Source organism: Phoenix dactylifera, unplaced genomic scaffold (genome assembly GCF_009389715.1).
Source record: "Phoenix dactylifera cultivar Barhee BC4 unplaced genomic scaffold, palm_55x_up_171113_PBpolish2nd_filt_p 000342F, whole genome shotgun sequence".
Lineage (NCBI taxonomy): Eukaryota > Viridiplantae > Streptophyta > Magnoliopsida > Arecales > Arecaceae > Phoenix > Phoenix dactylifera.
Window position 1 is genome coordinate 175,449 of NW_024067802.1, and position 25,866 is coordinate 201,314.

Below are 25,866 nucleotides of genomic sequence, written 5' to 3' on the forward strand. Positions count from 1 at the left end.
CCGACCTGAACGACATGCCGAGCCGTACTACGGCTTCGCCCCGTTACATCGCAGGTAAACCGACCCCCGGTCTATAAAAGGGGGTTGGAAAATCGATACTGGGGACGGGCACCGTTTACCTCTACTCTACACGATTTGCCCCCTCCCTGACTTGAGCGTCGGAGGGCCGGCACCGGGAGACCCGGCCACCGGCTCGTGTGCAGGCACCCAGACGGAGGACGCCGCCTACTGTCGGATCGTCGCCCAGCCGCGGGAATCAGCCGCTCCTTCTCGCCGATCGCCCCAGACGGAGGACGCCGCCCGTCGACGAACCACCGCCCCGCCGTGAGTAACCACCTCCCGCTCCCTCTCCTCGACCGAAGATTGCCCCCGGGTCCAATTTCCAGCAACAGGTCAGGTTCCCAATACCCAAGAGATGTTTTATGTTTATGCATTTTACGTAGATTACCACATATTAACATTCAGAAGGTTTTAAGAAATTAAATATGACCATATTCTCAGTCAAGTAAGGACAAAATTTGAAGGACCTAGCTTGAAGGACATCTAATATGACAACACATTCATGTTTACTTATTTCACCCAATGAGAATATATTCCTAGCTTTTGTTCACAAATATGTTTAAGTATTCCTTTCGTACGTTTTACATGTGAACTTTGGATGCTTATGAAATTTAACCTTGTTATGGTGCGAACTTATTCCTTGTATAGTGATGGTTTGTCCCTTGTTCAAAACTCTGTGGGATGAATACAATACCACATAATTCATTATTCGTTGTGATTACTATTGCAGTTGAAGTTTGAACCATTTGTGTACCGATAAATTATGGTATATCAATAATATATAGATTGTTGATCAATTAAGAGGGCAACCCTTGCGTATGATCGATATAACAAAAACTTAATAAAGGAACTTTTATTAAATAATATATTTGTGCTTATAATTTTGTTAGTTGTGCTACCCATTCAGTCATATAACTTGAGATTTCTTCTTCTAGTAGTCAATAATTTCCCATCTTGATTTGTTCATCTATACTATTATAACTTAAATTTTTCTGGACCTCTATTCATGGTCCTTGAACCTCCATATATAAGATCCTCAATATATACTCCTTCAATGAAAATTTACGTGAGTTAACTTAGCTCTTGTTCAAGGAAGGAAAATAGGAAAAAATATTAGACACCTTCCCAACTCAAGGCTGATCCAACTCAAGTCTGATTTTACTTAATACACGTTGAGTTTAAAAAGTTTCAAAGTGGTTCTTGAAGTTAGTTAAATGAATCAAAATAATCCTAAGCCCCATCTAGCACCCAATAGTACTGTTAAGATGTTAGAAAGAATAATTTTGCCTCCACCTAACCTCTCCGATTCCAACATTTTCTCTTTCTCTCTAAAGCCAATCATCATCCTCATTCCTCCTCTTGATCTAACTTGGTCCCAAGCCCGACCAACTCTCCTTCTCATCCCTCCTCTCCATCAACCTCTGTCTCATCATCTCCTTCCCCTCCCTCCCCTCCTACATTGCCAACCTCCTATTCTCCGCCGCCACCTCCATCCGCATCCCCTATATTTTCTTCCTTATCACCATCGTCCGTTGCTTCTCCTACTTCATCCTCTTTTTTTCCTGCTTCATCCCCAGATCATGCGCTACACAGAGTTCAAGGACCACAGCACTGGCTACACCATCGAGGCAGCCTTCCATCCCAACTAGTTTTGTCTCATTATTGAGAACCTTGTCATAGTAACACCTCCATCCTTGAGACCACCTAGATTCTTCAAAGACTGTACCATAGATGTAAAGTGACATGTTATTATCCATATCTTTCCTTTTCTTTTGTGGTTCTGATCAAATTAGTGATCAAGTCCAATTTTATATCTATGGATAAAGTTACTATATTCTCTACATTTACAGTACTTAAATTTCTTCATTTGGTATTTAGCATTAAGCATGAACCAATGGGTTGATGGGTCAATACATTGAGCTGACTCACCATTCAATGGTTAAAGTAGTTAAGTCTATTCTTTTATCCTTCAATCTAATTATTATCTCATATAAGAACACTTCCTCTATCAATTAATCCTATTTTTGCAAGAAGTAGATCTTAGGAATGGTGTATCTACATATTAATATATTATTTTTAAGTTTGAAATTTTAGGTGTTCATTGGCACATTCATCTTGAAATATATCTCCGCAGACAAGCAGAAGCATGCATCTGAGTCTGTGCACCATCTTCAATCAATATCAGATGACTAAAATTTTTGTCGATTATGATGGACTGCAAAGACCAACACTCGGTTTAGATAATGCCAACCACCAAGCCCATCTTGATAATGCAATTGCTAGAGAGGCCACTGAGACCCCCTCCTCCACGGTCGATCTCAAATCTGTTAGAATGCCCTCCTCTCCCTCCTTCCCTTCCAAGTTCCATTCATTTAAAGCCTCCATATACTCTAAGCCCTCCCCCTAAATACTTGCTTTTCCTCCTACCTGGCCTTTCATGAATCACAAAGAGTATGACCATATAAGAGTTGAAAGGAGAGGAGGGAAAAGAAGTAAAAATGAGAGCTATTTTATGAAGAAGAGGAAAAGAAGTCGGAGACTTTGCTTGAAAAGAAAATGGAGACCAGAGCTGAATGGTCTACTTCTACGAAGAAAAAAGTATATGTACCTAGGCCCTAACTTCCTTATGATTGGCGCCGAATAGATAATACCGTTAGAAAGTGCCACTAGAATAAGAATAGTTCAATCCTAAAAGTCTCAAGTTACCATCATATAGTGGAATTCTGTGAGCTTCGGTAAATAGAGATGGATATTCTGACCATATTGAATTAATTAACTAAATTTAAACTACATTAAAAAATTTTAAATTCGAGAGATACTAAGTGAAACTGATCCTAAGCTGAAAGAGTGTCTAAGTAATGTTCTCAATAACTACTTATACTTTTTCTCACATGTATTACAGATATTCATCTCTAGATCTTTAGAAATAAAGAAGATTATTAGCCCAATTTGTCCAGCCAACTTAATTTAGAGACATTATTTATTTACTCTTGTATTTGGTAGTTCTATTAGTTCTTTTTATTATAAGTTTTTATAAGTTGGTCTTTGAAATATTTTATAATTGTGTAGTGATTTCTATCCTTTTTTATTTGTATTTAATCCTTAAAATTTTGTAACTTATTATTTATACATCTGTTAGGCTAAGTTAAATAATAAAAAGATGATAATTAGATATTCTATTTATATTGTCCTAATTGATGTCATATCTTTTAAATATTTTTTTCCCTAGCTTTCAAAATTCATTGACTTCTTAACTCATAACTCTCTATCTATTGGTTCTCTAGTTGCGAAATCTTGAAAAAGAAGGCAAAATGGAGAGGAAAAATTAAATGAAAAGAGGTCGAGTCCCAGGCCTCATACGCTATTAAGTTAAGAAAATTCTCATCCTTTGGCAACCCTATTTAAAAGGATTGATTTGTACAAATGAAGCATTTAAAAGAATTCTTGTATAAGTATGAAAAGATAACAATTGATATATAAGTATGAAAGATTCCACGGATTAGTTCATAAAAAACTTATATGAATATTATGGAAGATAAACTAATATAAAATAGATTGGTAAAAAAACTCCATCTTAGGAGCAAAATTTAGATAGAATATTGATTCTAACCTTTATAGTATTTATTTGTATTAAAGCTCACCTTAATTTTATGCATCTTAATATGAATTAAATTACAAAAATGAAATAACAAAAGACTGATTGAGATGGGTACTGGTTGAAATGAAAATCGATTAAAAATTTTGTTATAGGTTGGCTTCTTCTATTGAAAATCTAGAAAAATGCATGAAGTGAAATAATAAAACTATTTTGCTCCCCAAAAAAGAAATACTGCATTTTATGTGAAATTTTAAAATAAACGCATCTCAATAATTTGCAAAAAAAAATGACACAGGAGATTTTGTAGATGATAATTTGCTTTTTTCAAAAACAAGATGAATAATCTGCATAATTAATTCCATAGAAAAATCTAATGAGTGTTAATCTGGCACATGACCTTTCATTACCTTTTTCTTTTGTTTTTTATCCTTTGATGCAATAAATAGAACCCTTATGAAATCTTTTATTGGAGCCGAGACACTATCCAAAATCTCAAACTATAACTCCAATTATTTTTGCCTCCCTAGATTAGCTTCTTTTTTACATGTATCATCTCCTCGATTTTGTAAAATATTGTAATTAATCGTAAAACCAATTTGACTTTTATATTATAATATAAATGTAGCTAGGATGTTTTTGAGAGTATTTGTCTTCAAACACTTTCTAGTTAAAAATAATAAAAAACTTCTCGAAATGAAAATCAACACCATTATTGAGCATGCTTTAAGATATATTAAGTATTTGGAAAAAAAATCAGCATCCATCGATCTTTTTTGAGGAGATTCAGCACCTATGAATCAAGCTTTAAAAAAATGAAAGGTTGAATAGATCTAATAAATATCTAATAAGTAAAAACATGGTATAAACTATATAATTTGCAATTCCAAACCGTTGATTTTAATCTAAAAATTTTAGAACTTATAGAGATCAAATTTTAGCTATTTTGGATGTTTCTACACTATTGATCAAACTAAAACATGATATCATATTATTGAAATTGTCCATTTTGATTTCATTTAAAGCATGAGAAAAAAGCATAATAAATAAATATTTTTTTATTTCTAGCCAATTTTAATATTAAAGATCATGATCAAGATGTTGATTTTTATTTTGCATGGCCCATCATTATTTTTGACTAGAAAGTATCTGGAGTGAAATACTTTCGGAAGCATCGTAGATCTCTCTTACTTATATGTAATAAAAATGTTTTATAAAATACGGATAGATATTGGATACTATTAGTTACTAGATGGTTTTCTGCCTAATTTGCTCAAATGGCCTAGGTTGACCTCTTTGCTTGTCGCCATCGCATCCTAATTTTATGAAGAATTGACGATCCATGTCTCGAGATCTTGATAAATATTTAAAGAAGGTCACCTCCTTTAATTCCTGATTTAAAAAAGGCTAACAATAAATTGATAACTTGTTTATCATATAAAATTTTGAGCTAAAATATAGGGCAAGAAGGGCAAGAGGAAAGATGTAGATGGAGATTGGGGATTGTAAAGGGGTATTATGGTCATTGCTCTTATAATTTGGGAAGGGCCTCCCTGGTCTTGACCTAAATACCCCTATTTGCTCTCCATCCTTCAGAGCTCCCCTTCCTTTCCGAAACCCTCTTCTGCCCTTTTGGCCCCCTTCTCTTCTCTCTCCCCCGCTGCCCCTTCGCTCTCCCTCTTTTCTATTCTATTCCTCTCCCTCTTTCAAATCTCCCTTCCACCCCCCCTTACCCGCCAAAACAGATTCCTCCTCCTCTTCTCCTCTTCTGTCAAGAAGCCCCTACCCCTTTAATCTTTCCCAAACCCTAGCCGGCTGGCCAAAGATCTCATCTTTCATTCGTTCTCGCTCGTGCCATCTCCTCGGAATTTTCTTTGCCTTGGGAAATCAAAGACTGTTCATCGAGTTCTCTCGGCGGATTGAATTCAGGTACTCTTCCTTACCTTTTCCTTTTTTATGATATTTTTCATGAAATGCTTCTTCGATTTAATCTCCGCTTTTTGTTAAATTTAGACGAATTGCAGTTTTGTGAGTATAAAGGACTTTGCTTGTTTTTTCCCCCTGTTCAAATCTGGTGTTTTTAACGTAAAAATCGCTTTTTTCCCACATTCTTTTGGTTTTTGTGCTGGTTCGGTTTGGTTTTGGATTTTGTTTTCGATGTGTTGTGATCTGGATCCCATTGATAGATTGGTTTGTTTCCAGGATTTGTGAAGTGATTTCATCTTCATGGCCAACCATGACTTGATTCTTGGACACAATCCAGATTTGGCCCTGGGCCATGGCCATAGACTGGCTCTCGGCCATAGCCACGGGTTGGGAATGGGGCACGGCCATGGTCTTGGTCTTGGGCATAGCCCCGACCAGGAGCTCGGCCTCGGGCACGCCCATAATCTTGGCCTTGGGCATCACCATGAGAGCGGGCTGTTTCTTGGCTATCATCATCCCCATGATCAGGATCATGGTCATGGCCACAGCAGTGATCTTGTTCTGGGAAAGAACCATGACCCTGATCCCGGAAACCTTGCTGCGCAGAACCATGAACTGGGTCTGTTGGATAACCATGAAATGGCTCTTGTTGCAACCCATGGTGGTCTCGATGATGACCAAGGATTGGAGCAGCTGGCCATCGATCAGAGCCAGGAGCTTGCCCTCCCGCCCAGCTGTGATATGCTGCAAGCTCCTTTGGTAGCTACTCCCATCATTCAGACACGGAAGCTCGTTGTTAACCCTGAGCATCAGCTGACCGTTGGCCAGGAGTTCCCCGATGTGAAGAGCTGCCGGAGGGCTCTGCGGGATGCGGCCATTGCTTGCCATTTCGAGATACAGACAGTGAAGTCCGACAAGACCCGTTTCACTGCCAGGTGTGCGAGTGAAGGGTGCCCATGGCGTGTCCATGCTGCAAAGATCCCTGGCATGCCCACTTTCACAATCAGAACGATCAATGACACGCACACATGCAGTGGGATCGCCCATCTTGGCCACCAGCAGGCCTCTGTGCAGTGGGTTGCAAGCTCTGTGGAGGAGCAGCTTCGTGAGAACCCACATTATAAGCCCAAGGAGATTTTGGAAGAGATCCACCGTGTGCATGGTATTACTTTGTCCTACAAGCAAGCGTGGAGGGGGAAGGAGAGGATTATGGCTGCTGTTCGTGGGTCATTTGAGGAGGGCTACCGTCTCTTACCACAGTACTGTGAGCAAGTTAAAAGGACAAACCCAGGAAGTATTGCATCGGTGTATGGAAATGATATTGACAATTGCTTCAAACGCCTTTTCATCTCCTATTATGCTTCAATATGTGGTTTCATCAATGCTTGCCGTCCGCTGATTGGACTTGATAGGACTGTTTTGAAGAGTAAATATCTAGGGACATTGCTTCTTGCCACTGGGTTTGATGGTGATGGTGCCATCTTTCCTCTAGCATTTGCAGTTGTTGATGTAGAAAATGATGATAATTGGATTTGGTTCTTATCTGAACTGCATAACCTGCTCGAGATTCATACTGAGAACATGCCAAGGCTCACAATCTTGTCTGATAGACAGAAAAGTATTGTAGATGGAGTGGATCTTAACTTTCCCACTGCCTTCCATGGATTCTGCATGCGCCACCTTACTGATAGTTTCCGCAAGGAGTTCAGCAATACCATGCTTGTCAATCTCTTCTGGGAAGCTGCCCAAGCTCTTACTCCTTTTGAATTTGAAGCTAAAATGATAGAGATTGAAGCATTATCACAGGAGGCTGCATATTGGATCAGAAACATCCCTCCTCGCCTTTGGGCAACGTCTTCCTTTGAGGGGTCTCGGTATGGACAGCTGACAGCAAACATAGTGGAATCACTGGATAATTGGATACCTGAAACTTCTGGGCTCTCAATAATTCAGATAATGGAGTGCATCCGGCGGCAGCTGATGACTTGGTTTAATGAAAGGCGCGAGATGAGCATGCAATGGACAACAGCCCTTGTACCCTTTGCTGAGCGGCGTCTGCTAGATGCTGTAGAACGCGCTCAGGGTTATCAAGTAATGCGATCAGATGAGGCTGAGTTTAATGTTATTTCTCCTCATGAAGGCACAGTTGTTGTGGATATTCGCAATCGTTGCTGTGTCTGTCGTGGATGGCAACTCTACGGTTTGCCTTGCGTACATGGTGTAGCAGCACTCCACTCTTGCCGACAGAATGTTAGCAGGTTTGCTGAGAACTATTTCACTGTCGTGACTTACCGGAAGACCTATTCACAGACTATACATCCAATTCCTGATAAGAGCCTGTGGAAGGAGTTGTCTGAGGGAGCTCAAAATGGAGAGGACAGAACTGAAATAGTTATAAATCCACCAAAGTCCCTTAGTCCCCAAGGGAGGCCAAGAAAGAAGAGAGTTCGAGCAGAGGACCGTGGGCGAGTGAGGCGAGTTGTGCATTGTAGCCGGTGCAATCAGACAGGACATTTTAGAACAACATGTGCTGCACCAATATAACAGGTTCAACTTCTTCTTGGCAACATTTTGGTGGCCATAGCCTTATGAAAAGTCAGATCTGTTTATTTGATGTGGATCACAGCTAATTAATTGATGATAGATTTTCTTTTCTTTTTTTTGGGGCTTTATCTATTTGGGGTAAACCATTGGCTTTCATCTTTCTTTTCAGAATGCTTCTAATGATTTTAGGAACATCACTATCCAATCAATCTGTTGTTGTCTGTCATTATACAGTGAAGAAAGATGTTGACTTATCCATGCATTGGTTTTTGTTTTGAGTTTTGGATATATTTAATTTAGAAGTCGTTGCTATACTATTCATGCCAATCCATTTTCTCCCTTGTGTTTATGGTTCATTGAATTGATTTGTTTGTTATCTCACATTTTTATTGGCGCATGAATTAAGTTGTTGCCTGACATATCTATTTCAAGTGTGCCTCCTTCATATATGTGGACTTAGAGTTGTTTTTGATACATGCACTTGGCAAACAAAGATGCAGTATTGTGGGTTGTGATCGTGCATGTCGTTCACTACATGTGTTGCATAAACATGTAAACTAACTTGTGCATATTCATAAATGTTTTGCTCTAGCATATTTAATTGAAAGAATCTAGCTGAGGCCTGTTGGGTAGCTCTTTCGTGCTGCTAAGCCATTGTCAGTTGAACTACTATCTCAAATGGCTAGAAAAAATAGCTAGATTTTTATGCCCTTGGCCAGCTCGATCATTTTCTGTTTCTTAACCTCCTCCTTTTATAAGATCTTGCAGATCTGCATGTTGTAACTATCTGATTTTTAATGGATTTAATTGTTGATATTGAGAGGTGCCCTTTGAGCTGTTTGGATCTAATGGAACACATTTGGAAGGTTTGTCCCATGCTCGGTTATGTTTATTGTAGGCATCATCCAATATCAGTATGTCTTTTTAAAGCTATCAAAGTTTCTAATCCTTGATGATCGTTATAAGTTGGAGGTGATAGTTATATACTTTATTCTTAATGTTTGTTATCTTTGGCAGTATAGATTATTTATCTTGCAGCAACTGCATGTGAAGCATAATTACTTTTGTTGCATGTGATATCTGGGCTTATCAGGTTAGTTATAGCCTCTTTTTTTTGCTGTATTATCTTCCAGTGCAGAAAATACTTATGTCTATGTGCTGCAAGCTTTTCTGATTTTCTGCTATCTGTTTCTGGTGCTAAATGCATAGAATCAAACAATCTCTGTCCTGGCAGCTGTTTTATTTTGGTGCACACTATTGCTATCTTTATGTTTGCAATGTAACCAATATCTTTTATTTTTCTTGGTCAAATTTGACATCCTTTATAATTGATGAAAGCGCATTATGATGGTCGCCAATGTTTGAAATTCTACATACATCTTTTCCACAATCTTAATACCCTAGGATTTCATGTTCAAAGTCAACCACAGTTACGGCCAGAGCTGAATTCCTTGTAATATGCAGAGTTCCAGGAATCATGTTAAATCCACTTGTTCCTGATCTTGCTAAACCATAATCTTGACATGAATCATCCTAAATACTGGTGCAATTATGACCTGTCTATTAAATTGAAATAAAGAAGAACAAGAAAATCAAACTTCACGATGTGAAGTTTGTCTTTTGATAACATGCAGAATCTCTACGCTTAGATGCTTCTTCTTGCTAGTTAACATTAATTGGGTTTTGTTGCATGAGATTCAACTTCATGGGACAAAATACTTTGGGAACATGAAGTCATATATAAGAGATTAAAGAACCTCTGTATATTTCTGGTCTCTTGAGGTATGGTAAGTAATTTTGGTTAGCGAGCTGCCAAATTTTCAGTTTCTGGCCTGATTTGCTTCCAACCTAAGCAAACTCATGGATAACCAAATTTGTTGACAATAATTTAATCGTTGCTTCACAAATCTGATATTTTAAAGTGGCAATGTGATGTAACTTTTTGGCAGAACTCATAACTTGTTGAAGTCTAATTCATTTTTTGTAGGTTCAGTTAGAATAATCTATCTATTTAGGTAGCAAGGAAGCCACAAATGGTAGCTGAAATTCCTTTTGATTTTTTACTGGCTGGATTGAAGGTACGGTACATTTTTCTATAGTTCCAATTATATCTGTTACTGAAAGGAATTTTTCTGCCTTTAATCTCCTCCATAGGTGACATCTGGTTGCTGAGAAACAAGCTACCTCAGATGTCAGTAAGGCTTCGATCTTCTATGAGATTTTTGGTTGGGTTTATCTGTGTGCTCACATATGCATGTGTGTTTGGTGATGTTTCTCACCAATGGCAAAACAGGGATGATGGAATGGGACCCCACTTGAGAAGGGAGAGAAGTGTGAGGAAAGAAAGAGGACAGAGGGTTACAGCAACACTCTTAATAGTGTCATGTTGAGATTATAGTTTCCTTCCTCAACTTTGTTTCTTTATTATGCATTAATGTGGCAATGTGAGTTCAGCATGCCACTTCAGCACGACGAGCCCCATAAGCAAGGTATTGTGCACGGACGAAGTGCCATTCTTGTACCCTTTCTATTAGGTCAAAAACCAAAGACTGCATTAGTATTAATTCTTATCCATCTACAGCCTCTTCTATCTACAGTCACTGTCAAACGGGAACTTATAGAAGGCCTGCTCGCAAAGCAACCAAATCCAAGATGAAGTCCATCATATCCGACAGCATCCCACCAACCATCTAAAGATCCAAAGCACCATTTGAGGATCACAAAGTCAAGTCTGACTCCAAGACGTAGGCAAGGGCATCTGACATATGTATACCTCACCATCAAATGATGTTCGACGAAAATTAGTTCATCATTGGAAGAAATAGCCAATGGCAAGCACTTGGTCTGTAAGTTCAGAAGTTTGTTCATGACTTATTTTCGAACTCTGGGGACCCTGGTCAACCTTCTCTCTTGTAAGGGGTTCCAAAACCTAGAAATACCCCTATATACTCCTTGTTTTCATCAATCAATGATGCTTGCTTTCTCTTGAGTGCATGCTAACTCGTGTTTGCTGTCAATATTTATGTATGATAGATTTTGTGCAAGCCTTGGTGGGTTCCACGGATCGGTGGTAAGGCCAGTTAGAATCCTTGGCTGCAGCGTGCTATGGTGGTGTCATTTGGTGGGGCCTTGGTAGCGGTAAAGCCCTCTTAGCAGTGAGGTGGTAAGCTACGAGTTATCAGCCTATAGATTTTAATATCTATTTTGCTTTCTTATTTTTGGGTTTAATTTAATTTTTTTTTCTCATTAGTTTAGATTTGCTTAGCTAGTCTAGTCTTTCACTAGATATCTCTAAAGCTAATGTCAGACCGTCCCTACCTGCATCAACAAATTTTGGTACTAGAGCTTGGTCTTTCCCACTAGTTTTGTGCTAACAATATTTCTTATGAACCTTTGCTTGCTTATGTGATTCTTGCATGCTTAGAATAGGGTTTAATTAAATTTTATTAGATTTAGATTTTATTTGGATAAAAAAAGGCTCTTTCAAAATTTCTTTTGCTTTTATAGACTCTATTCGTTCTCAAATTCAGATTAATCTATCTTCCAATTTTAATTAGATTTCAAATATGATTGTTTACTTTTCTGCTTAAGTGAGAGTGTGTGGTTGGATCCCCTACTCTATCTAGGGTGGTTTGAGGGCTTGTTTGGGTCTCACCTGGATTTCTCTTGGCAGTTCGACTCTGGTTTCTCACTCACTCGCAGGCATCCTCCATTGCACCTGTAACCCTAGCTACAGACCTGCTTTTGCAACTTAAACCAACCAAAAGATGAGGTGGTTCACGCACTTGACCCTATAGTTGCTGCCAACTAGCCTTCTGTTGCAGCTAGGTCCTACACGCGCTCATCATCGGAATCCTAACTAGTGGCCAACATCCACAATTGGATTAGGACTTTCGGCATCCTTGGCATTCAATGGCAACCTGTACACCATCAGAAGCCATACGACGGCAGCAATCTAAAGCGCTCACAATCTAAAACCTAATTGATGGCTTGAATCCACCATGAAATTGAAAGTGGCCCCAACTAGTCTTAGCATCCGACTGCAGTCCGTACACCTTAAAGTTACTTCAGAGGGCACCATATCCACAGTTGAATCCTTTTTGATGGGATGATGAGTAGTCCAAACGTCAAACCAAGCCGAAGCCAAACACTTACCAGCCATATAAAGAGCCTTTGCTTCATCCAATATTTGTCCATAGAGTACCTTTGCATCACTCGAAAGCTTCTGGGAGCCTACCACAACCATGAGCCCAACCAGCTGGAGCAGATCTCAAGCTAGACATTATGAAGCATGGTTCTCGCAAAACAATGATATCCTAAGGGCTAAAGTAGGTGCAAACAACTATGCAGGGCATGTTGGCATGCCTAGAAGCACTTCAAACCCAACAATTAACAATCTAGCAAGAGAAGCTTCTAAGCCCCAAGAAGAGGCCAAACCATAGTCATTGCAAGAACCTTGGCACGTAAGATGCTCTGAGGGAGAGTGAACCATTGATACAAACTGGTACTTCACATCTCCAGAGCTGGTTGAAAACTTGAACCTCAAGGCTGAAGATCTCCAGTGCCGTATGATGTGAGCTTACTTGATGGCTCAATCGTACACATAAGTTGATACCTTTTCGCTAGAGACCTAGTTTGAACAAAGAAGTATGGTGTAACATACTCGCTATGGAGAACTGTCGACGTATCCTATTAGAGAAGTCTTGGCAATTTAATGCAAGGCCATATAAAATCACCTAAGACCAAAGTTGTACCATCACCATTGATGGAAGGAGGGTCCCCAACATGCCATAGAGAGAGAGCTTTTCTAAAGAGGAAGGACACCTGAAATGCCAATCACCTCCTAAAGAGCGAGCACCGAGTTTGCTAGTTGAAGATGTCCTCAAAACCAAGATCACAAAGTAGACCAGGAAAGTGGAACCTCCTTCAGATAATTTTGAAGAAGCTCAGCCTTTAAAGATTATTGAGAAGTATGCAGCTCGAGGACAAGGAGATAGCTTAACCGTGGACACACTAACCAATTAAGGACCTTTAGTAAACTAGAATGCAAAATATTTGCCAACTTTCCCCTCATGCCTTGTGGTGTGCTGTCGCAAGCGACCAAAAATAAAACCTATACTCCTAAAAATATATATGTCGTAGTGCGAGTAAGGATTGTTCCTACAGAGAGTATCTAGCCTAGTTTTATGCTACTTGAACAAGAATTGGGAGGGGGGAGGGGGCTTGAGTATAACGAAAATAATAAAACAACTAAAGAACAATTCAAATTAAAGTATTGAAATCAATCAGAAGAACAAATCTTGGTCTAAGTCAACATCCACCATCGGAATTTTACAACTGATCATTGAGGCAAGGATATATCAATTTGCACTTTGAATGTCCACCGTTGGAAATATTTTCCTATCTCTTCTTAGTCGTAGTTAATTAAAAACAAGCGATCTAATTAACCCTAACTATTAAACTAGTAGCAGCCAAGACAAGCGCTAAAGGTTTAATTTAGTAGCAGCCTTAAGAATTAGATCGATCGATGAAGCTAAACAACACAAACACAAATAGGTGCATTTGATTTAACCGAGTATTCTTCCTAAGATCTGAAAATTTCCGACGCAGCAAATTATTAGATCTTAGTTGCTTCATAGATTAGAGGGATCAAATAATTACGGATTTGATATCTAACCTAGCAGTAGATTGCAACGAATAATAAACTAGTAGGCCTCCTAGTAATTAAACGAAAACAATCATGAAAATATGCACAGAAGGACATCCGACATCAAAGCATGAATTGAACAATAAAAAGAAATTCAGATCTTACAGTTTTATTGATTCTGAGGCTTCTGTTTCCTTAGACCAATAAAAGGTTTAGCCACGCAGAGCCATGGATGCAAACTTCCAAGGAGAAAAGAGAAAGAGAGGCATCCTCCCAAGAGGAGTCTCTGCAGCCCCCTTTCTTTCACCTTTATCCCTTCCTAAAAAATCTCTTAACAAATATTCAAATCTGACTAATTAAGGAAAATAAAATAAAGTCCTAATATAACCGCGAAAGTGGTGTTTCCAGCTGGGATTTTCGTGCATCAAATCTGGAGACTTCTGAAAATTGACCGAGTCAAATCCACGTACTGCAGGCTAAGGATGTGCAGCAATTTCAATCTCGATTTCGACCTTAATAAATCCAGTATCTCTTAAAACTCAAAACATGAAAGTTGTAGAGCTTTTTCTTGGTATTCCACATCATCTTGAATCATCTCAATCGGAGCTCGGATGAGAAAGTTATGCCTAGATTACGAAGCAATATCGAAACTGTCCAAAATCATCCAATTAGCTTTGTTTTGCACTTAACACCTCCATTTGCATCCTAAATCAAAATATAAGAATAATGAATACATTTAGGCACAAATAAGTATAAAAGAGTAAACATTAAGGAAGAAAAATATGACATTTTGCATTCTCATTAAATTCCCCCACACTTAACTTTTGCTCATCCTCGGGCAAAACTCAAATTCACTTTTCCGAAAACACCAAGGTTGCAACGCCATCAACAAAGAACAACCAAGCTCTTCAAAACTCATAACAACTATTCTTGAACAACTTATAATTACTTAGTAAGCATTTTTACTCAAAAATGGAATGCTAAATACGTAGACCTCACGGAAATAAACACTCGACTCATGTATTTGAAGGGTATGTATTTTGCTCATATTCATTCCAATGGAAATAATCTACCATAGGCTTGCATATCTTCTCATTCTCTACCACTGGGATCACATGCATAACACGAATTATAAGGACTTTTCAAGGGTTGTAACGGGGCATAGGATCAAGGGGGGAAATATTTGGGAATGTAGCTCAAAAGCCATCGAAACTAGTGGAGCAAAAATGAATCAACTCAAGCTTGAATATATGACATGTAAAATCAATCACTCTATTCAGCAGCTTCTTCAATTTGGCTTCAAAGCATTTAAATCATGTGAAACTTCTGTATTGAAAAAGAGATCGTTCAAAAGGAACACTTTTTGTTTGAACAGGGAACGATCTTTCACAACAGCTTCCACCTTTGTATATATCACGTATAAATATATCCCTTTGTTTTTTTTTTTTTTGAATTGTAGGAGGAATTATGAACATGAACAGTTTGTACATTAAAAACGATTTCCTCCATTACTTTTTCTCTCTCTCTCTCTTTTTTTTTTTGATTATAGCAACAATGGAACTCATGAATTGAGAATGAAAACATGTTCAATTTCACCAGTCATAGCCATACCACAAATCCAGACACTCCCACACTTATTTCTTGCACACCCATACATATAATGATGAATAATGCTCCACTAGTTCTACGGCTTGGGTAAAGGCATTGTTTTTTTTTTTCCGGATTTAAAGCTTGTAACGTGGAATAAACAAAAAAGGTCAATAAAGCTCAAAGGGGTTCAGCAAAGGAAAAAATTAATTACAAAGTAGGCTATTTGGCTTATGTAGCTTATAACAAAGAAGGCCTTAATCATGTTCTTGCATGCATGTGTCAATGTGACCTCGAAGAGAATCAAGGCAAGTTCTAGAGAAATAAATCCATGGAAGAATATCTCTCATTAAAGAAATAGTGAGACTGATATAGATGTGTCAGTATAAAGGCTCAAAATCTTCCCTGCTTTTGTCTACCAAATTTAGTCACTACCATTCTCAAGGAAAATAACTAGACTAATTAATTCTAAGTTGGATAATTATGTTATGAGTTTTTTTCCAACTTAATTGAATCTTGCTCATGACATACACAACCTAAATCTCTCCCCGCACTTAAAACTTACGTTGTCCCCAATGTAAGGTTAAATGCAAAGGAAAAGCAAAAATAACCAAATTTAAGGATGGACTTGATCTCTCAATTTGACACTTCTGCTTGTCCACTAGTTTGTGGATGATATGCATTTGACACCTTGTGGATCACATGGTACTTTCTCAGCAAAGCCTCCACAATTCGATTGCAAAAGTAAGTGCCTCGATCACTTATTAGAGCTCTTGGAATTCCAAATCTGGAGAATATGTTAGACTTGATAAAATTTGTAACAACTTTAGAATCATCAGTCCTGGTAGCTTTACCTTTCACCCATTTCAAGACATAATCAACAGTAAGCAATATATAGACATAACCGAAAGAGATAGAAAACGGTCCCATGAAATCGATGCCCCAAACATCAAAAATTTCGCAAAATAGTATGGGGGTTTGTGGCATCTCATTCTTTTGAGATATATTACCTGTCTTTTGACAATGATCGCATGACTTACAAAAAGAATATGAATCTCGGAATAAAGGCGGAGTATGAGGCGCTCATTGCTGGGCTAAAGTTGGCAAAGTAGCTGAAGGTCAGAAACCTGAAGGCCTTCAGCGACTTCCAACTGGTCGTGAGCCAGATTTTGGGGGATTTCGAAGCAAGATAACCATCAATGCAGAAGTATCTCCAAAAGGTCCGAGACCTCATCTCCACATTGGGCTCCTTTGACATCCAGCACATCCCCAGAGCAGAGAATGCAAGAGCGGATCAACTATCAAAATTGGCGACCTCCCGCATGAGCAAGCTTTCAAAGACCACAGTGCTCGAGTACCTCCAAGCACCTAGCACCGAGGAGCCTGAACCAGCTCTCTGCATCGAGACCGAGCCGAGCTGGATGGACGCATTCGTCACTTATCTGCAGAGCGAAGTCCTCCCCAATGACGAGCTCGAAGCCCGCCGGACTAAACGTCACGCTTCTCGATACCTCCTATACGAAGGCAAGCTTTACCGTAGGTCATTCACGTCTCCCCTTCTCAGATGTCTCCGTCCCTTAAAGGCGGATTATGCCATGCGAGAGGTCCACGAAGGAATCTACGGGAACCACCTAGGAGGTCGAGCCCTGGCCCACAAAATTTTGCGCCAAGGATATTATTGGCCCATACTCCAAAAAGATGCATTGGACTTTGTCCAAAAATGTGATCAGTGTCAGCGGAACGCCAACATTCAGCGCCGACCCTCGGTTCCACTAACCTCGATCAGCGCCCTCTGGCCATTTGCCCAATGGGGGATCGACATCTTGGGACCATTCCCTCTAGCCATCGGACAGAGAAAGTTCCTCATCGTCTCCATCGACTACTTCACCAAGTGGGTCAAAGCCGAGCCGGTGGTCCGAATTTCTGAGCCGAAGATGCGAGACTTTGTCTGGAAATCAATAATCTGCAGATTTGGACTTTCCCGCATCCTCATATCCGACAACGGCCGCCAGTTCGACAATGCCCGCTTCAGAAAGTTCTGCTCCGAGCTTGGCATCAACCATCGCTTCACCTCAGGCACTCATCCATAGACGAATGGAGAAACCGAGATGACAAACCGTACTATCCTCCAAGGACTCAAAGCTAGACTCGACCGAGCCAAAGGACAATGGGTCGAGGATCTCTACAATGTCCTCTGGGCCTACAGGACTACTGTTGCCCAAGGAGACACCCAAGAGGGAGGGTGAATTGGGTTTTAATTAAATCTTGAACAATTAAAAGTATAATAAGTAATTAACTAAATCTAATGCAAGTAGAATAGTTAGATTATTAGATGCAGTGAGTGAAGTGAGAGAAAGAGACAATTAGCCAATACAAACACAGTAAAGTTTATAGTAGTTCGGAGCCAACTCTTGCTCCTACATCCACTCCCCAAGTCGCACTTGGGAGTTCACTATAATTCCTAGGATTACAGTCGGTTATTTTACAAGCTCACAACCTAACTTGTTGTTTTCACGAGATCACAACGAACTCGTTCGGTTTTTCTAGGCTCACCGACTAGAACCAACCGATTGTTTTTCCGGGTTCACAATCAAACCCAGTTGGATTTTTCCGGTTCACCAACCACAACCTTACACCGTTGGTTTTTTCCTTTGGCTCACGAACAAACCTTACAATCCTTGATTCAATCCCCTGATTGAATCAAGTAAGAAAAACAAGGTTTGGGATTTCACAAAGAAAGCTTCTAAAAAAAGCAGATGTAAAAACAATAAATACAAAGTAAAGTTAGAGGCCCTCAAACAGATTTTAGATGAAAAAGTAGGGGCTTCTCGATTTCTGAGTCTCCTCTTGAAAGGACTGAAGATTGGAGGACAGTAGTAGAGCCTTGAATGCGAATGAAGTACTTCTCAGATTGAATTGAATGCACCTCTTCCTTCTTTTTCTTGTATTTACTCTTAAGAAGCTCTTGGTAGGTGGAAATGCCTTTTGCTTGAATGGAATAGCTCTCTTGTTGTCTACTACTGTTCATTCTGGCTATTTAAGTGGTTTCCTTTGAAAAATAGCCGTTAGAGACTGATTCATAGCCGTTCTGTCCCGTCTGCACATCCTGACAATGTATCCATTGGGATCGGAGTCGACTCGTGCGATCTGGAGTCGACTCGGCTGTTGCTGGAGTCGACTCGCTCTTTACAGGAGATGACTCGCCTACTGTTCAGGATTTGAATTAAAGTGCTTGTCCCGTCCTGGAGTCGACTCAGACCAAACTGGAGTCGACTCGCCAACTTCTGGAGATGACTCGGGCACTTAGGAGTCGGCTCGTTCTCAGGGTTCCAGAAATCCATCTTTCTATTTTTCATCCTCGAGTCGACTCGGATTTTCTTGGAGTCGACTCGGCTGTCTTGAGAGGCGACTCGAGATCTTCTGGAGACATCTCGTTCTTAGAGGCCGAAAAACTGATTCTCTGTCTTTTGAACTGAACTGCCTCGGAGTCGACTCGCATCTTGTTGGAGTCGACTCGGCTGACTTGGGGGTCAACTCTGGGACTCTTGGAGTCGACTCGTTCATAGGGTCTCTCAGATTGGTTCTCTGCCTTTCAGACTGCTTTCCTCTAGGAGTCAACTCGGACATAACTAGGAGTCGACTCGCCAAACTTCGGAGTCGACTCGTAACCTTCTGGAGTCGACTCGTTAACAGGGTCTAGGATCCAACGTTCTGTCTTTCTGTCTGTTACCCTTGGGAGTCGACTCGGAACCGTCGGGAGTCGACTTGGCAAGCATCGGAGTCGACTCGAAACCTATTGGAGTCGACTCGATGACAGGGTCTGAAATTCTTCTTTCTGTCTTTCTGTCTGTTCTCAGTCGGAGTCGACTCGTAGTGTACCGGAGTCGACTCGAGCTTGTGCCAGAACATTTGAAACACATGGAGTCGACTCGTAATCTTCCGGAGTCGACTCGAGCTTCAGAATTTGGTTCAAATTGAGTTCAACACTTAGCCAAATTACTTTGAACCAAGGCTCGAGGCACTTAAACAGAAATTCACATATATTTGCCTAAAACACTGGATTGAATTCATTAGTACAATATAAAATATACTCAAATGCTTTGAGCTCATCAAAATCAAATAGGAGTATAATCAATCACTCCACAACTACATTTCGACTTTCCACCGGTGAGACCCCCTTTAATCTAGCCTATGGAACGGAAGCCGTCATCCCCTTGGAAATCGGACTTCCATCGCTGAGGGTGGAGAATTACGATGAAGCCTCCAACTCATCTCAACTCAGAAACAACCTGAACCTCGTGGAGGAGACAAGGGAGGCTGCCCGAGTCCGCATGGCAAGATACCAACGGAAAGCGGCGCAATACTACAACTCCAGGGTGAAAGTCAAGCTCTTCAAGGTGGGGGATCTCGTCGCGAGAAAAGTTGAAGCTTCTCAACCTACTGAACAAGGGAAGCTTGCCCCAAACTGGAAGGGGCCGTACCGAGTTGCTCAAGTCCAGCGGCCCGGAGCATACAAGTTGAAGTCCCTTGAGGGGACCCCCATTCTCCAAAGCTGGAACTCCGAAAATCTCTGGATGTACTATCAATAGAGCTCCAGGGCGATGTTTGAGAACATAGCTAACACTTCTCCTCATGTTAATCTACTCACAGCTCTTCTTCAATTATTCGTACTTCTTCTAATGTTAATCTACTTGTGAACTTCAGGATGCCCGACCAAGTTTGGATGCCTCAACCAAGTCCGGGATGCTCCGTCACGACAACCCCGAGTCCAATCTCCATCTCAGACAAAACCTCAACTACGTTCGGGATGCCCTGTTGGGAACCCGCCCATGCCGCTGATATTTCAAAAATTTTTCAGATGGCAGCGGAATCGGCATGCACGGGTTCGACGTTCATCGCATGAACGCTTGTTTCGAGACCTTTCGTAATTAGGTAAGAATTAAAGCTTTTAAAACAATAGGAAGATCAAAATCTTCACCTTGCGCGGGTAGACGATCACCGCGAATCTGAATTCGTGGTTATGGGAGAGGGTTCGCTTGAAGCCGTTCAAACGTTCGGCCTCTACGGGTATCCACACGAAGTAGAGAACCGATCAAAGCTTTCTTGTCTTCCCGAGGTGCTAGCTCCCTTGCAAAGACTCCTTTGATGGCTGATCTCTTCTCTTTCTTTCAACTCTTGAAAGTGCTTGAGAGGAGGAAGAAGAAGGTTGAAGAAGAGGAAGAAGAAGAATCCCCACGCAGCCTTCTTTCTTTTCCCTGCGTTGGAAGGAAGAAGGGAGGAAGAGGATGCCGCCAACCTTTGGCCTTGGTCTTCCTTGCTTGCGGCTGATCACAAGAAGAGAGGAGAGGGAGGCTCACGGCAAGGAGAAGGAGGAGTTCTTCTATGCTTAGGGCGCCGGCCTCACACCTCCTTTTATAGCCATCTAGGGTTCCTACTAAGTAGGAGCCCTAGACATCTTTCCAAAGAGGGGGCGCCGGCCCCCTCTCTTGTGCCGCACCAATGGATCAAGGGGGAGGGGCTTGCGCCCCTCCCTCTTGGTAAACCCTAGTCCACATTAGGGTTTGCATTGCCCTAATGTGGTCAAGCCCTAATCCTATTAGGTTTAGCCCAAGGGTGAACCAATGGATCCAATCTAGGTAAGTCCTAATCCAATTAGAACTTGAATCAATTTTGACTCAATTGAACTCTTCAATCCTAATCCAATTAGGAGTCTTATTGATTCATTAGATTAATAATTAATTGTGACTTAAGAAACCCTAATCCATATTAGGATGTATTTAGTCCTAATCCAATTAGGATTAGATTTGAATCCGAAGTCCTAATCCAATTAGGATTCCTAGGAATCCTACTCCAAGTAGGAATCCGATTTAGATTCAAAATTCCTAATCTCATTAGGATTGAGGAATCCTATTCCAAGTAGGAATCCCAGTCCTAATCCAATTAGAACTCTAGGTATCCTATCCGAAGTAGGATTCTTGTTTCAAGTCCAATTAATTAATTCCTTTTTCCTTCTTCAACCTTTTATCAATCAAATTGATTTCTTGTGATTCCTAATCACGATTTCAACCATCGGATCGGTCAATACTTCTAGTGTGTGTGACCCCATAGGTTCTATTCTGACTGGTAGTGAGATATATTGTGATCTCTATCACTATATCATTGAAAACTCCTTTCAATGGGTTGGAACGATTCCAACTCAACTCATTAGGGTTTATCGATCATCAAGATAATCCCTATGAGTCCCACCATCCACCAGTGACACCTAGCAGCATGTAGTGGCTACCCAGCAGAATAGAATGATGAACCTCTAGGTGCAGTTAAACATGTGATATAGTCCTACTATCGTGGATCCCTACAGGACGGAGGTCATGGACAACTCGTCAAACCCCATCGTCTGTCATATGTCAAGATTTATTCGACTCGAGTTCGATAGTGAAAAACTCTTTCTCCACTGTGCATACTGCCCCGGCCGAGGTCTTACGAACTCAGTCTTATAAATCACATAGGATCTCTCCTTATCTATCAAGGTCGATAGATTCCATATAGGTGCATACCCTACTCCTACAGTGAACTTACTGCAGCCAATCTACACTGCATGGACCCATATGGCTAGAGACCATGTATGTGTGCAGTCAAACTACAATAACCTCACTGTGAGTAGCCGAAGCACCGCAGGTCAAAGGACCAGTCACACTACTGCAACATCAAGCAAGTCACTGACGAGTGGATAGACATCCAAGTGACTTCTTGTATTGGTCACGCTCAGTACCCTTGTTCTCTAACAAGCACCTGCACTATCACTTCAGTGTCCCTACACTGTGGACTCAAGTCTCGTCCATCCAGAAGGAGAGTGATCTGTGCACTGATCGGATCGATCACCGTCCTCGTGATGATCCTTTGATCAGGAGCATTTAGAAATTAATCACCAATGATACATGGCTCAAATTCTCAACTCTTGAGAATATGTATCATCATCTTATTAATTTCTTGGACGATTCATAGACACATAAACAATATGAATGAAAAAGATGCCTTTTATTTATTCAATAATAAATAGTCAAGTACAAAATTATGTCCCTAGAATCAACAATGTGTCAGCCAAATTGGCTTCTAGGGCATACATCTAACAATCTCCCACTTGCACTAAAGCCAATTGGTCATATATCTTAGGCCCATCTTCTCAAGGTGGGCTTCAGTCTTTTGCTGACTCAGCTGCTTAGTGAACGGGTCTGCCACGTTATCCGCGGAGTCTACTCTCTGCACCTCTACATATTTCTTCTCCACATAGTCGCGTATGAGGTGAAAGCGCCGCTCTATATGCTTAGACTTCTGATGAGACCTTGGCTCCTTAGCAAGGGCTATGGCGCCATTATTATCGCAGTAGAGTGTTATGGCATCTGATGTCATCACATCCAACTCTGCAATGAATTTCTTGAACCAGAAGCCTTCCTTAGCAGCTTCAGAGGCGGCGATGTATTCGGCTTCCATAGTAGAATCAGCAATGATCGGTTGTTTAGAACTCTTCCAATTTACCGCACCACCATTGCACAAGAACACATATCCAGATGTTGACTTCCTGTCATCGACATCAGTCATGAAGTCTGAATCTGTGTACCCTTCTACCTTTAACTCTGATGATCCTCCAAAAACCAAGAATAAATCTTTAGTTCTTCTTAAGTACTTAAGAATATTCTTCACAGCTGTCCAGTGTTCTTCACCTGGATTCGACTGATATCTGCTTGTGACACTCACAGCAAGAGCTATATCAGGTCGTGTACATAACATGGCATACATGAGGCTTCCTATTGCCGATGCATAAGGAATCTTGCTCATGCGTTGAATTTCCTCAGATGTGTTGGGGCACATCTTCTTGGAGAGATGAATTCCATGCCTTAGGGGTAAGAGACCCCTCTTGGAGTTTTCCATGCTGAACCTCTTCAGCACCTCCTCTATGTACATTTTCTGTGACAGGCCAAGCATCCTTTTAGATCTATCTCTATAGACCTTTATTCCCAAAATATAGGATGCTTCCCCAAGGTCTTTCATGGAGAATTCTTTTGACAACCAGACCTTGACCGAGGTTAGCATGGAAATATCATTCCCAATCAGGAGAATGTCATCTACGTACAGTACGAGAAAAACGACAGCACTCCCACTAACCTTTTTATCAACACATGGTTCCTCCTCGTTTTTGATGAAATCAAACGTTTTGATTGCATCATCGAAACGAGTGTTCCAACTCCGAGAGGCTTGCTTTAGTCCATAGATGGACCTTTGCAGCTTGCAGACCTTGTGATCTCCATCACTGGAAGTGAAACCCAAAGGCTGTTTCATATAGATATCTTCATCAAGATATCCATTCAGGAAAGCAGTTTTCACATCCATCTGCCAGATTTCATAATCATGAAATGCTGCAATGGCAAGCAATGTTCGGATGGATTTTAGCATGGCTACAGGTGAAAAGGTCTCCTGATAGTCAATGCCTTCGCGCTGACTATACCCTTTCGCCACAAGCCTTGCCTTATAGGTCTCTACCTCTCCATCCGAACCTATCTTCCTTTTGTAGATCCATTTGCATCCAATAGGTACAATACCTTCTGGTGGATCTACTAAGGTCCAGACTTGGTTGGAATGCATGGAGTCTATCTCTGACTTCATAGCTTCCAGCCATTTCTCGGAATCGATATCAGATATCGCCTCATTGTAGGTTTTGGGATCCTGTATGTGATCCCTATCCCCCACTAGGAACATTTCCTCTGTATCCTCTTCTAGTATACCTAAGTATCTATCGGGAGGATGGGAGACCCTACTAGATCTACGAGGTGGTTGAGGGACATCGTGTACTGGCTCCTTATGAATAGGTTCTATAGGGTCCATGACTCGTTGCTTTTCAGAGACTTTCTCTTCAAGCTCAATTTCCTCCCACTGCCTCTATCAAGGATAAACTGATTTTCCAAGAAGATGGCATGACGGCTCACAAACACATTGTGATCCTCTGAGACGTAAAAATTGTATCCTAATGACTCTTTAGGATATCCTATAAAACGAGCACTTATGGTCCTAGCCTCTAACTTGTCTGCCTGTAGTCGCTTGACGTGGGCCGGACATCCCCAAATCTTGAGATGACCCAGACTTGGTTTCTTACCATGCCATATCTCATACGGTGTGGTAGGAACGGATTTAGAGGGAACTCTATTCAATAAATAAATCGCTGTGAGTAAGGCATCTCCCCAAAGGAACATAGGTAAATCAGTGAAGCTCATCATGGACCTGACCATATCCAATAGGGTCCGATTTCTCCTCTCTGACACCCCGTTGAGTTGAGGTGTACCCGGAGGTGTCCATTGTGAGACTATGCCGTTTTCTTTGAGATAGTCCCGGAATTCCCCACTAAGGTATTCTCCTCCCCGATCTGATCGAAGAGCCTTAAGAGGTTTTCCAGTTTGTTTTTCTACTTCATTTTTGAACTCTTTGAACTTTTCAAAGGATTCAGACTTGTGTCTCATAAGATACACATACCCATACCGTGAATAATCATCGGTAAAGGTAATGAAGTAAGAATAACGTCCCCTGGCTAGCACATCGAATGGGTCACATACATCTGTATGTACTAGGGTAAGTATTTCAGTGGTCCTCTCCCCATGTCCTACAAAGGGCAGTCTAGCCATTTTTCTTTGAAGACAGGACTCGCAAACTGGATATGACTCGGAAGTCAATGAGCCTAAGAGCCCATCTTTATCCATTTTGTTCATTCTATCTTCTCCAATATGGCCAAGTCTGAAGTGCCACAAATATCTTTGGTTTATCTCATCTCTGGATCTTTTGGATCCTTTGGCACTCACATCTTGCTCGGTAACATTCACAGATACATCCATATGTAAATGGTAGAGACTGTCAATCATAAAACCACGTGCGACTATTTTATTTCTCAAATAAATAGAACAGCAGTCTTTGTCAAATGTAAAAACATGACCTTCCTGTGCTAGACATGAAACAGAAATCAAATTTCTGCTAGCAACAGGTACATAATAGCAGTCTCTAAGTATTAAACTAAATCCAGACGGTAGTCGCAGATGGTAGGTGCCCATAGCCACAGCAGCAACTTTTGCCCCGTTGCCAACCCGAAGGGTTACCGCACCTTCCGCCAGCCTTATACTTTCCTTTAGACCCTGCATGGTAGTGCACAAATGAGCACTAGAACCAGAATCTATAACCCAACTAGAAGTAGAAGAAACCGTTAGATTAGTTTCAATAATGAGCAAGTTTATACCTTCTGAAGGTGTGTCACCTTTCTTGTTCTTCAAGCTCTCGAGGTATGAAGGACAGTTTCTCTTCCAGTGGCCTTCGACATTGCAGTGGAAACATTTTCCTTTGTCGTTAGCCTTTTTCTTTTGAACTTCCTTCTTTGGCTTCTTGTCTTTCTTCTGCTTCTTTGTAGGCTTCTTTTTCTTCCAAGTAGACTTTCTCTTGGAACCAGAAGTCAACTCAGCAGCGAGGACATTGCCCC

At 40.8% G+C, this 25,866-nt stretch overlaps 1 protein-coding gene across 3 annotated transcripts; it reads left to right on the forward strand.

Annotated features, from left to right (window-relative positions):
• Window positions 1-5,285: 5,285 nt before the first annotated feature.
• Window positions 5,286-11,119, forward strand: LOC113463523. Of its 3 annotated transcripts, XM_039118355.1 has the most exons (4): window positions 5,286-5,584; window positions 5,858-10,316; window positions 10,419-10,614; window positions 10,707-11,119. In XM_039118355.1, exon 2 carries the CDS (start codon window positions 5,882-5,884, stop codon window positions 8,123-8,125), a length of 2,244 nt encoding a protein of 747 aa, XP_038974283.1. In that variant the 5' UTR covers window positions 5,286-5,584; window positions 5,858-5,881; the 3' UTR covers window positions 8,126-10,316; window positions 10,419-10,614; window positions 10,707-11,119. The 3 variants fall into 3 exon arrangements, with proteins under 3 accessions (XP_038974283.1, XP_038974284.1, XP_038974282.1); XM_039118356.1 differs by having other exon boundaries at window positions 5,842-10,614; XM_039118354.1 differs by having other exon boundaries at window positions 5,858-10,614.
• The last annotated feature ends 14,747 nt before the right edge of the window (window positions 11,120-25,866 follow it).

Excerpts from the sequence above, each read along its gene's own strand:
- LOC113463523 (XM_039118356.1), top strand. The coding sequence starts at position 5,882 with ATGGCCAACCATGACTTGATTCTTGGACACAATCCAGATTTGGCCCTG.